The sequence below is a fragment of the Camarhynchus parvulus genome, chromosome 3, assembly GCF_901933205.1.
Source record: "Camarhynchus parvulus chromosome 3, STF_HiC, whole genome shotgun sequence".
Taxonomy (NCBI): Eukaryota; Metazoa; Chordata; class Aves; order Passeriformes; family Thraupidae; genus Camarhynchus; species Camarhynchus parvulus.
This window is the reverse complement of record NC_044573.1, coordinates 87,955,996-87,968,967: the sequence shown is the minus strand read 5'-3', so window position 1 is coordinate 87,968,967 and position 12,972 is coordinate 87,955,996. Positions and strand designations below refer to the sequence as shown.

General features: G+C 40.7%; 1 protein-coding gene across 3 annotated transcripts in view; it reads right to left on the bottom strand.

Moving 5' to 3' along the window:
• Positions 1–3,486: 3,486 nt before the first annotated feature.
• The window catches only part of ZNF451 (zinc finger protein 451), a 33,947-nt gene continuing 24,461 nt past the window's right edge, over positions 3,487–12,972 (bottom strand). For all 3 annotated transcript variants that reach the window (XM_030945598.1, XM_030945600.1, XM_030945599.1), the window contains exons 14-15: positions 8,114–8,188; positions 3,487–5,337 (exon numbers count right to left, since the gene is read on the bottom strand). In XM_030945598.1, the coding sequence (XP_030801458.1) occupies positions 5,267–5,337; positions 8,114–8,188 (146 nt within the window). In that variant the 3' untranslated portion in view covers positions 3,487–5,266. The remainder of the gene's footprint in view (positions 5,338–8,113; positions 8,189–12,972) is intronic.

Genomic DNA, 12,972 nt, shown 5'->3' with positions numbered 1-12,972 from the left:
CACTACTAAATAGCACCTTAATTCCAGCTTTCCTTATTCCAAACCCTGATATATACCTTGTCACATACCCTAGCACATGAGCTGTCATGGAACAGGATCAAAGACAAAGTCCACACCCAAGAAATGCCATGCAGGATTATTTTCCTGCCTTCACCTACAGGAACTTAGTATTTTCAAGCTGAAACATGGGAAGTTTAGGTTAGTTACTAGGAAGAAATTCTTTAATTCTTTTCTGTGAGGGTGGTGAGGGCACTGGAACAGAGAAGCTGTGGATAAGTCATCCCTGAAAATGTGCAAGGCCAGGTTGGATGGGACTCTGACCAACCTGGTCTAGAGGGAGGTGTTCCTCTCCATAGCAGGCTGGAACCAGATGATTTCAAGGCTTCTTCCAACCCAAACCATTCGGTGGTTAAGAACCTTCCTTGTGCACAGGTCTTCTGCAAACACAACAGTTCCCAAACATGGCTGAAGGATGCATCCATGGCTCAGGCCAGTCAACCAAAACCAGCCTACAGTCTCCCCAGCACCGCAACAATAACAATAAAGATGGGCCAACCTGACTTTTCAAGGTATGTTTTCAATCAAAATACATGTCTGCTATTACAGTAGGCTGCCCCCTCACTTCACACCTGCTGAACCTGTGCTGCTGTGTCTTTTCTGCTGTTCTTACCGATGCTAATTAAAACTAGCCCTGGGTTTGCCTCTACATGCTGCAGTTGTTTTACTGTGTGGGCAAGCCCCGAGGTCCCAGGCCTGATAGAAGTGTGAATGAAGCCCTCTGTCTCAGGAGCAATCTGAGAGCTGCTCTGACCATTTTGGGGCATGCAGCCGTTCATTCTCACTGGAGCAAAGCTGACAATTAAATGAGCCAGTGCTGAAGATGCTTGGTTGATTGACAGTGGAGCTCTGAGCAAAAAACCAAAGGGAAGGACTACCAGAAATTAGGGTATTGCAGTCAGTGAAAGCCAATTTGCATAGATTTACAAAGGGAACTTTATATTAAATTTCCATGCACACAGAGCTTTGCTGTTCAAGTACACACTTGGCGTGTTCTTGCCATTTGCCATAAATTTTCTGAGTTGCTTACATCCACTTTTAGAATTATCTCAGGCCATATTATTTCACCCATATTGTTACTACTGAGCACCAAACCACTTGAACTAAGAATTTCTACAGGAAACTTGAAGGGGTTTAGAAGTACTAAAGAAAAATGCAGATGCAGACCTTCATAAAGCTGCTTAGCTGGAAAGAATTGCCAGAAAGTATATTTGTGCTAATGTAAGCCAATTTTTCTGAATTAATTTTGAAACAATTTATCATTCATCCTCCTCACCTCCTTCCAATTTACAGCAGTCTCTGTAAACATAGCCAGGACACTGCAAGCAGATGATAGAACACTTTCCTTTTAAGAAAGACGATGGCATAACTTCATACCTCTATAAACTTCACTATATTTGGTAAAGATTTCATAAAGGTTTGCATTCCATGACCACTACAGGAGCAGTGGTGGTCATTTCTGTATTCCTTGAAGAGCTACAAAAATTAACTCATCACCCAAAACATATATAGAAGGCAAACATCTTAGAGTCAGCTAATGTCTCTCTTTTTAATATTATTAAATAACAGAAGCAACCAGGCAGATATAACACTTCAGTGCTCCAGTGACTTTAGTAACAGTTGTACTGGCTTATTTGGCATCTCACCTTGTCTCTGAATATGACCAAAAAGGGATTTTGTTTTGTAAGAATGTGGCACACAAAGTACCAAAGAATTAAGAGCCTTATCTCTCAAGTTGTCACAATTTCAGTTTTACAAAACTTAACACATGCACCATACAGAAATTAAAAGCACTGAAATGAACTGCTGGTGGTAGTCAGGTAGAGATTAGGCTTTTTCCTCATTAAAGATAAATACAAAGAAGCACAACTGAATTACTTCAGGCTAATGAATGATGAACTCAAACATCACCACAAAAGTAAATGCTCTTGAAAAGGGCAGAGAAATGATTTCTAGTACAAATGTACTGGGCAAGCCCCTTTCAACAGACAGGTTGTGCTTGTAAATGCAGGCAGATTTCTCAGCATATGAAGGACAAACCTCAAAAATTTCAGCCAGTTAAACAAGACTCACCAGACAAAACCATTGAATTCTGAAACACATTTACAAGACAACTTTTCTAGCTGAAGGTGTTCAACCACAAGATGCTGGTGAGTAACAAGTCACATGTCTGTACATGCAGTGTTTTCAGAATGTGATTTTCTCTGTTCTTGTGGAAACAGAGGTATCACAAGCCTGTGATGGCAGAAAATTTCACAAAGAAAAATCTGAGTTAAAAGAGAACCTAAAGAGACCAAAATTGTCTTCAAAATGAGGCCAAATTTCAAGATGTTGCTAATTCTGAAGACTACTGCTATAAAAATAACAGAGAAACTAGCACTCTGTTTAGTTGTTTTATAAAAGCTAAGGCAGCAATGGTTGAGAATTGCCATTTGTTTTGGTAAGCAGATGACAAGGCCAATACAATGCGTTTAATAAGTGGAGCTTCAAGTATACAGAATGTGTGTGCACACAGGACTTTTTTTATAATGCAACCAATTAAGTCATGGCCCATCAGGTACAAGCAAATATAAATTTATGATAGAATAAAATGTTATGAAAAAAAGTACATAATCAAATTCTAACATAGCAGAATCTGGAGAAGACGATCTATCCAGGTTTTGAACACTGTTGAGCCAAAGAACTTTCTCAGACTGAAACATCTTTTCACGTGAAAGGAATTGGAAACTTCAGGATCTATATGGGAAAAAAACCTGCCCAAAAACTTCTATAACTTAGAAGAAGATGCTTTTGAGGATAAAAATTGTTTTCTGTTTCATTCCACCCTTTAACAGAAGCACTAGGAAAAAGGGTGGGAAAAATTCTGGAACTGATTTAAGCTAAAGACAGTAGTAAATTAAATAGCTAAAGACAACTCAGAATCTCCCAAAATAGGGCTCCCTTAGCAGCAGTATGAACTACACACCTGAATTTTATCAGGAGTACAATTAATCCAAGACTAGCAGTAGGAAAGCAAGCAATAGACACAAGGGAAAACTGTAGCATTGTGTGTTTTATACAGGTTTTGTTGTAAAGTTGGTTATTTTTTTATAAATTGAGATTATGTTTTGATCCTTGGTTCCCCCCATGTTCCTCCCTCACAATAGTTTGTCCCTGAGTTGTTTGTCCCTTGTTTTCCCGCCAGTGACCCATCTGTCAAGGTGACCGATCCCCTGGTCCTTCCCTTTATGTCCTTATAAGTTTATCTCCTCCCTCCTGGTGCTGCCCAGTTTCCCTGTCCATCATTGTAACCACATCCCCCCCTTGATTTCCAGAACCTTCTATGTCAGTTATCCCTTACTTGAGATATGATTTGCCTCCTGAGCCTTTTCCCTCCCCTGTGCCATCCTTATTGGTTCAGTTTGTCCCTCACTCCTGCCCTGGGCTTCGTTTATTGGTCCCCTCGTGTCTCCTCCTGTCACACCCATCCCCTTTATCAGTGTCTCCCCGAGCTGTCTTTCCCTGACACCGTCACTGGTCCCGCCCGGTACAATAAAGTGCCTTGGCGCCCATACAAGTGTCGGCTGTCTCCTCCCTTCGCCTCAGTAGCTCGTAGTCCCGCTCTCGCGTGCGCTAACCACGCCGCAGACGGCACCACTGCCCGGGGTTCTTGGGAAGAACCTGGGAGTGGCAGAATCCGTGGTCTCCTCTGGCCACTCCGGGACCGGCTAGCCAGCATCCGTCCAGCTCCTGTGGCTGCGGGACAAGGCTACAGAAAACCACTAAGAGGTCCTGTCCACCCTGTAACACTTGGGAGTCACACTCAAATGCACTCTAAGTGTTACAACTATTTTCTGGCATTTGAACAGTTTCTTCAAGCTGTATGATTGCTAATGAGTGCTAGATACCTCACCAGATTCTTCCTTCATTCTACTTGCTTCAGAGACAGCAATTATATCAGACTGATGATTAGAAATAAACCAGTCTTCCAGCTTTTCTAACCATGATGACAAACAGCTGTTGTTACACTGACTCTTTGGAATAGTGAGAAAAATCCAGCCTTCCCCACATCATATTCTCCACACAAAGTATCTACTTGCATAATGAGTATTTAAGGATACAGCAGGTAGAAGCAAATTCACAAGGTGAGTGAATCATAGAAAAGAATTAGGCTGGCATTTTATTACACTGAGAATTCTTACTGATTGACAGCAATCATTAACTGAAGGAGAACAGGCTGGTAAAGCTGGACAGTTTGCATAGGTATTTTTAAACAAAACTGAGAAAGATGACAGATAAATTTAAACACAAATAATTTCACTTAAAGTAAGGACAGTACAAAAATAATTATGACATTTACATCCATTTATCCAATGCTACCTCTTCATGAGCAGAAGAGAGCAAAGACCATAGTATACAGAAATATTACAGTTTAAATCTTCTCACATTGTAGTCCAAACAGAAACTAGAAAGTTTAGATTCTGTTCCCTTAAAAGGTTGTTCTGCTTCAGGTAAGGGAGAGCCAATGAAGTCATCAAACTTTAAGCCATCAAATCCAAATACTCTACCACTTTTGAAAAAACAAACATATTTATAAAAACAAAGCTGGTAAACTAACTGTATAGCCTGTGGTTCTGATTCAGACATTTATAAAAAAACAGGACAGAGACAAAATCATGGCCTATGAAGTAAAACCAGCCATAGGCAAGAGTTAAGCCATATGTTCAACAACCCTGGGATCTAAGCTTCTCTTTATAACAAGATTAGCCAGGCAAATCTGAGATAACTGGTGTTTACTATTTTTATCTGTTGCAAAGACCACATGAAAAAGTAAATAAAGACAATGACATTTTGTGACAAAAAAATTAAATACAAGAACCAATTTAAGAAATTAAACCTAAACAACCAGGAACCCCACAATACCTAGTAAGACCAGCCTACTAATTAGACAACAATTTCAAACTGCTAAATTGTAGAGATTTAGTCATCACCCCTTAGAAACGAATATGAAAAGGCTTAAAAATTTCTTTTTATCAAACATAACACATTGCTGTGAATATGAATAAACTCCAGCTGTTCCTCAATATGACAGAAGACATCAGATTATTAATCTAACAATTACAGGCATTTCAAAAGTGGCATTTTTGAACCCTTGTAAATAGATGGAACTAGCTTCCATTTTTGTGAGCAGTTCTGATGGCATGGTGTTAGTGTACTGAAATATCTTCATTTACATTTCCTCAAGGCTCCTTTTGATAGCTTCTTGCAGTTCTGCATCTTGCAGTTCTGTGTCTTGCAGTTCTGCATAAATCAAAAAGAGTGTAATGTCAAACTGCAATTGATAACTAGACATAAACACAACTACCTTAATATTACTACATAAAGCATGAACTTATTTCTGTGGGCAAGGTCAGCAGACTGCAAAAAAACCCTTAAGAAACAGATGAAAATATTTCCTCTCCTTGTTTTATGCTATCTTTTCAACACTGCAAAATGTGGAAAACACCTCTACAACTTTTCACTGTCTTAACCAGGAGCAGCCCAATGATTCATTTAAGACCATAATTGTAACTCTGTATTTACTGGTCAAACTAAAAGCAAGATTAGAACCCATATGTATGCACCAAGAAAAATAAAGTATTAAAAAAACCCAACGTATACACATAACAAGCAGAGAGGTTTCAGTATTTTCATTCCAGTTCCTTATCCAGAGATATGCCCAGACCTACATTCTGACTTGGCAGCAGTGTTGTCACTCTTACCAGGTAAGCCAGACAAGTAGATAAAAAATCAATCTCAGCAGCGAGAATAGTCTAGATCAGGGCTGTTACAGTTTTGATGGTGAGGAGAAAAATTGCATTGCACTCATCTGGCTTCTTAATGATCTAAAACAACTTTCATGATGTGGTAAATAGGTATGATTCGTGCTGACAAAATTGAAACAGTAATCAATATTGATATAGTAATTAATATTTGGAAAAAATAAAACATTTAAAAGGTGTAATGCCAAGAAAGAAAGGGAGAGGAGGGGTTCCACCCCCCCTTTCCTGCAGATGTTCAAGGACAGGAAAAAGCAAGAGATAACAGTTACTAAAAATTAACAGAAAGAAGGGAAAATCTGGTTGGGTCCCAGGAAAAGGCCAGTTATAAGAGATTTATTGCTTTAATGCTTAAATATAACATTATGTTAGTTTTGGCTTACATTATACTAGCCTGGTGTGCACGTGTAACCCAAAGGTGAGTTGAAGGACATCGAAGAAGAGGAGAGGCCTTCATCAAAAACGACCCCCAAAGACTCGTGCGACCACCAAAACGAGTGGTGGAGCATGCACAGTAAAGGTGGTGATGAGGGCAGAGGCAAAAGTGTGATGAATCGAAAATGGGAGGAGATGGCATTGACACCTGGCATATAAGGGGGGAATCTTCACTTGGCAAGCTTGTACATGAGGTGGCAAGGGTCCCAGAGCCCTGCACTCCGTACTCCGTGGTTATCTTTTGTTCATGCGCTATTATTGGAACCAAATTATCCCTTATTTTTAATCAAATTCTATTGTCAGTATTTCAAGTGTATCTGATTTTATATATTTTCTAAACTATTCAATTAAAATTGCTGCTACCTCTAATATTGTTTGGTTTTTTTTAATGACGGGATAATTGGGCAAACATAACAATAATACTCAAAAAAAACCCTGGTTTTGTGTTATATTTAGGTTGTTTTGGGCACTAATTGCTTGGTGTTAGTGATCAAATAGCATAAATTTGACAAGGTTTGTACACACAGCAAATAATATAAATAATACAGCTGGAAAAATTAAAGCAGCTTTCAGACACACTGTCATTCATGAATTATTCATCTTCTGCTTTAGGAGGACACAAGCACACCCTATTAAAAAGAAAGATCTGTCTATTCTTATGAAAAAGGAAATAGAATTTTAAAACTTTAATAATTGTTGGGCTGTTTTATGCAAGGCTGAGATTTGGAACAGAGATCATATCACTGACTGCTCTCTCATGCATCTGGACTTTCCTGTAATGTCCAGAACTACTGATAAAAGAGAGTTGCTTAAAGAAAAATATTACATGCTCACAGAAACAAACAAAATCAAACAAATACAGAAAACCATCTGCTGACAACTGCTTGCATTAAAATGTTACTTAGCCACTAAGCCTGTAAAAAATACAGAATAAGGTCCAAGCTGTGACTCATCTGAAGCCAGGCTGCTTCATAAGGTCAGATGCCTCTGCAGTGCAGCATCAGAAGTGGGACCTCCTGCATGCACCAAATGCCACTGCTATCCCAGAACTGGGGGGCCTGAATGCACCAAACTTTCAGTGCTGGAGATGAATGCTGGACATTTAACAACAGTGTTTAGTAACAGCTGGTAAACTTACAACTGAATAAATTCTGGGAACATAAGATTCAGTAATCAGTTTTATCATGGAGCTTGTACAACTTTTTTGGGTTTTTTTAGTTTGTTTTATTTCCATCAGGTGGAGGGGCAGAATCAAGTCTTTAACAATAAATTATTCTCAAAGTACACTGTGGTCTGTCACCAAAAATGCATGACTACACTGAACACTACCAGTAAGCTCAACAGCAAAAGGATGAAAACAATTTCAAATAATGTAAAATAGGATGTGAATGGACAGATGTGATGCTGATTCAACCTTGTGCATAACTCTACAGCTCTTTTAGGAGACCAGAGTGCTTTATTGTGAAATGATACCCAATCTTGAATTATTTATTCAGAAGTTCAACTATTTAGTCAATAGTTCTGCTCTGAGACAACACAGTCATGTTAAACTGGTACAAAAGTGAACTCAGTCAAGTCTTTAATTTACTGGTACCCCGTGGTGTCCAATGAAATAGATTTTTAGTTTGATGGCATACTTTTCAGGTTAGGAACATTTTATACTTATAACTCATCACAGCATTCTTCACTACTCAAGACTGCCCAGCATAATTTAGAGAGTATTCCTAAGAGGTCACTTGCTGTAAAACTGATTGTAAGTTCAGTTTCTGTATCTTCCATAATTAATAGTGCTCTTGAACACAGAAAAGTAAAAACTGACAGACCTTCTTCTTTGTTTGTTTCTTCTAAGCTCCGCTTCAATGTTTCTTTCATATCTTCATCCTCTTCACTATCTGAACCTTAAATGTACAAATGAAATAAATTACACGTTGCTTCTAATAAAGGTATTAACAGCCTCTCTTGCATTTCTCTTACTGTAACACCAACTGATTTGAAGAGTACACTTGTTATGATCTAAAAAAATCAAGATAAAAATACATTCCAGTGGTAGTTTAAGACAGCAACTCAAGAGCCAGCTATTTTTCAGCTACCTCCTTCCCCTTCTCCCCACAATCTAGAGGCAGATTGCTTCAATTTTTTATTATGTTAAAGCAGCAACAAGAAATAATAGGTGCAGAAGCTACTGTGTCTACTGCATTTGTGGGGGTTTTGGTAATATTCAGTCATTAAAAATGACTCACTTTCTATAAATTACTCACTTTCTATAAAACGTATCAAGGATTTAATTATGGGAAGAAGTGCCTTAGTGTGTCTCTGCCTCCACATGACTGCAGCTGTGTTTTATAGCCCAAATACTGCATTTGAACAATGGAGTGCTAAAACTCAACCAAGCAGTGCAATCCAGCAGATGTTGCTGTTCAAGTCTCATATAAGCAGAAGGTTGATAGATTTAGTTTAATCTGTTAATTCATCACAACCCAGCCCAGCCAAAACTCCACAGCCTTTCCCTTTCTTACTAACACTCTTCACAAGGCTGGTTTCCAGCTCCAGAAGAACAGCTTTATTTTGAAGTGTCTAGTGTCCCTGAAGCGGTGTGGGGTTTGGTTGGTTGGTTTAGTTTTTTGTTGGTTGGTTTTTTCCCCATGAAACAGAGGCACAGTAAAGTACAGGTTAAAAGCCAAGCCAATGAGTCACGTTATGCATTCATGCTCCTGCTACAGGCTATTGCTATTTTGGGAGATGGTCTCTGTAATGAGGTCTTACAGTATTAGCAATCACCAAGGTCTCCTGCAGTCATACCAACAGAAGCACTCCCCTTAAAGTCATCACATTTATTAATACATCTATATACTTCTGATTACATTAACCAACAAAGAACTTTCTGATATGGCCATCTAATTTACTGACTGTGTGACTTCTGGCATTTTGAATTACTCAACTTAGCTATTCAAATTGTCAGGTACGTTTCCAAAATTTGTCTTCAAACCTCTGACACACAACCTGTTTGAGCAGAACCTTGCTGACTTTCCCAATTCCAGGAATAAAAATTCCAACAGCTGGTGTCAAACAGTGATCAGCAGCCCAAAAATATACCAGAAATAGATAATTTAAATGGTATTTCTCCACTTACTTGGCAGACTGACTGTGAACTCTTTTTGGAGCTGTCTACTATTTCTGAGCAGAAGAGATACTAATTTTGACATCATTTTCCAAAGCAAAGCAAAGGAAACAAAAATCCACACCCCCTCATCCCCCAAAGCAGTCACTACAATTACTAATGAAAGGGAGGAAAAAGCACAAAGGAAAGGCTTTTTGCAAGTGGCTTCTCCCTAATTAACTATCCTTTTAATCTTCCAGCCTGGAAGACATGTCAGACCACTCTAAAAAGTTTTATACATCTTACAGGTGGAACAGTTGAAGCAATCACTCCCTAACTCAATTCTTGGCTTAGTACACATGACATAAAAACACTTCCAGGGATGGGGCACCCACAGCTTTTCTGGGCGACTGGTCAAGTGCCTCACTACCCTCTGAGTAAATAATTTCTTCCGAACATCTAATCCAAATCTTCCTTCTTTTAATACAAAATCATTCCTCCTTGTCTTGTCACTATCTGTCCATGTAAAAAGTCCTTTTTTATAAGGCCTCTTTAAATACTGGAAGGCCACAATGTGGTCTCCTCAAAGCCTTCTCTGCTCCAGGATGAACAAACACAACACTCTCAGCCTTTCTTTCCAGCTCTCTGATCATCTTTGTGGCCTCCTCTGGACCCACTTGAACAGGTCCATGACTTTCTTGTGCTGAGGACCCCAGAACTGGACACAGCACTCCTTGTGGGGTCTCATGAAGCCAGAGCAGAGGGGCAGAATCCCCTCCCTTGACCTGCTGGCCGCTCCTGTTTTGATGCAGCCCAGGATGCCATTAGCCTTCTGGGCTGTGACCGCACACTGGCTGGCTCATGTCCAGCTCTTCATCCATGAGAACCCCCAAGTCCTTCTCCACTGGTCTGTTCACATGCAGCTCTTCTCCCAGGACTGTATTCATGTCTGGAATTATCCCCACCCAGGAGCAGCACTTTGCACTTGGCCTTACTGAACTTCCTGAGGTTCTTATGGGCCCACTTCTCAAGTTTGTCCAGGTCTTCCTGGATGACATTCCATCCTTCAGGTGTGTCAACAGCACCACTCAGCATCATGTCATCTGCAAACCTGCTGAGGGTGCCCTTGATTCCACTGTCTGTGTCATTAGTAGAGAGACTGAAAAGCACCGGTCCTAAGACAGAGTCCTGGGGGTCACCATCTGTCACCAGCCTTCACTTTGACATGGAGTCACCGACCACAGCTCTCTGGCTGTGTCCATCCAGCCAATTCCTTATCCACCACCAAGTCCAGGCAGATATCACAGTCTTCCCTTGTCAAGCATTGCAGTTGCTCCATCATAAAAGGCCACCAGACTGGTCAGGCAATGTCACAGAATGGTGGAGATTGGAAGGGACCTCTGGAAGTCATACTGTCCAGCCTCCCAGCTCAGTCAGAATCATCTACTGCCCAGGACTCTGTCCAGAGAGCTTTTGAGTACTACTGAAAAGACAAAGTAGTGGGGAGCTCCAAACTTGTTAGATATGACCTTACTGAATAAAGTGAAAGGATCAACTTCCTCAACCTACTGGCAACAATCTTCCTCGTGCAGCCCAGGGTACTGTGGGACCTCTCATCCACCAGAGCACACATTAGGTCCACCAGGACCACCAGGTTCTTCCCTACAAAGCCATTTCCCAGCTGGTTGACTCCTGCTCAGCATATATTGATGCTTGGGGCTGCTTCTCCCCAGATGCAGAAGTCTGCACTTCCCTTTGCTGAACTTCATGAGATTCACTGTGAATCCACTTCTCCCCTGTCAAGGTTCCTCTGGATGGCAGCACAGTTCCTGTGGTGTACCAACTGCCACTCCCAGTTTTGTGTCATCAACACACTTGCTGTAGGTATACTCTGCCCCATCATCTAGGTCATTAGCAGACATTAAAAAGGATCAGCCTCTGTACTGGGACACAGCTGGTTCCTGACCCCCATGCCACCGATCACCATGTTCCAGGTCTGGCTGTTCAGCCAGTTTTCCACCTCAGTTTTCTCTTCCAGCCCACACTTCATCAACATATACTGCTGAAACTGCTGGCATCTTCTAATGATGAGATGCCACAGCTGGCATCTTCTAATTTTGAGAAACCAGGTAAGTCCTGTCCCTCTTGTTAAAATCCTTGGCACATGCTATAGCTCCCAACTCCTTTGGTATCAGAGGAAAAGCAGCTGTCCAGTTTCAGAGGCAAGAGATCTTAAGATCTCTTGTACTCTTCTCTAGTACATTTTATCAAATACACATCAGGTAAGAACCTCTGACTGTACCTGTTCTTTCAAAAGAAATCCTACTGCTCACTACTGTCCTCACGTACTGACATATTCCTACTGGAAGAATGAGAAAACAGGAAGGCAAACTCTGGATGCATATAGAGCTCAGAATGATTTTTTGACATTTCATGTCTCTGAGAAACCTGTTCTGGGGAGAGACTGATAACTTGCACAGAATGTAAGCGCCACCCACTGTCCTGCCATCAAAGCACCACAGCCTGAGCTTGGATTAGCTGCCCACACAGCTCAGGGTAACATCCCCCCACTGTATCTTATTCTATATCCTGCCACTCATCTTCTTTTGCAACCACCCCAGTTACCACCAACCCTTTCATAATTTCCATCAGGTTTAGCATCAGAGACTCAACTTTCCTTCCCCAGCCTTCCTCCTGCTCCCTTATCCCACTACACCCCTCTTGTCTCCTGTAGTCTCACACCCCACCTCCACTTCCCTCCAAAAATACTCCTTCTCTAAGTCTTTTCAGTAACTCCCAATCTCACCTGCCCCTTTCCCATTCCAATGTACAGTGGCATTCACATCACACTATCTCTCCAACCACTGACCCTTCTCCTCTTACAGCTGATGTCTGGAGTTTTAGTGCTACCTTATGGATACCATTTGTTAACTCAGTCAGGATACCAGGAATTACTCAGCCAAAAGCTTTAGATTAGTATCCCACCCTTGCCTTTGTTAGCAACCACATTTGGTATGTGTGGCCAAGCTGCCTTTAAAATACTTTCCTTGGCTTCTAGAATATTTTCTTTTATTCCTTTTTTTCATATGCTCCTAGAGGATCCTTCCCACATACTCTTCCCCAATACTTACTGCTCTAATCTCTGTTCATATTGTAAATGCAAGTACAGCTGCTCCCTGCTGAGGATTACCACCACACAAGACCTCTCTTCCTCCATGCAAAGCAAGCTTTACTCTATGTATCTCTGCCTACAGTTGCTCATTCAAGCATAGGACAAATAAAAATAAAGCTCTCAAGCTGGCACTCTCCTCCAATTGCATTTCTTGGAAACTGTGGTCAATATAATTATAAGTCACTCAGACTTTCATCCAAACTTTATCTTACTCCACTCTCAAATTCAAAGCCAGATTTAAGCTAAACCTCAAGATTTTTTTTTCATATGATCTGAGTGGTGAGGTCTTCCCAGTTCATCCACTGGCCTCCAGTTGTTAAGACTCATTATATCTCAGGTGTCAGTAAGTACATCGCTTTCTCCCTAGGGCATGAACATACAAGAGATGCCACTGACATACCAAACCCAGTAGT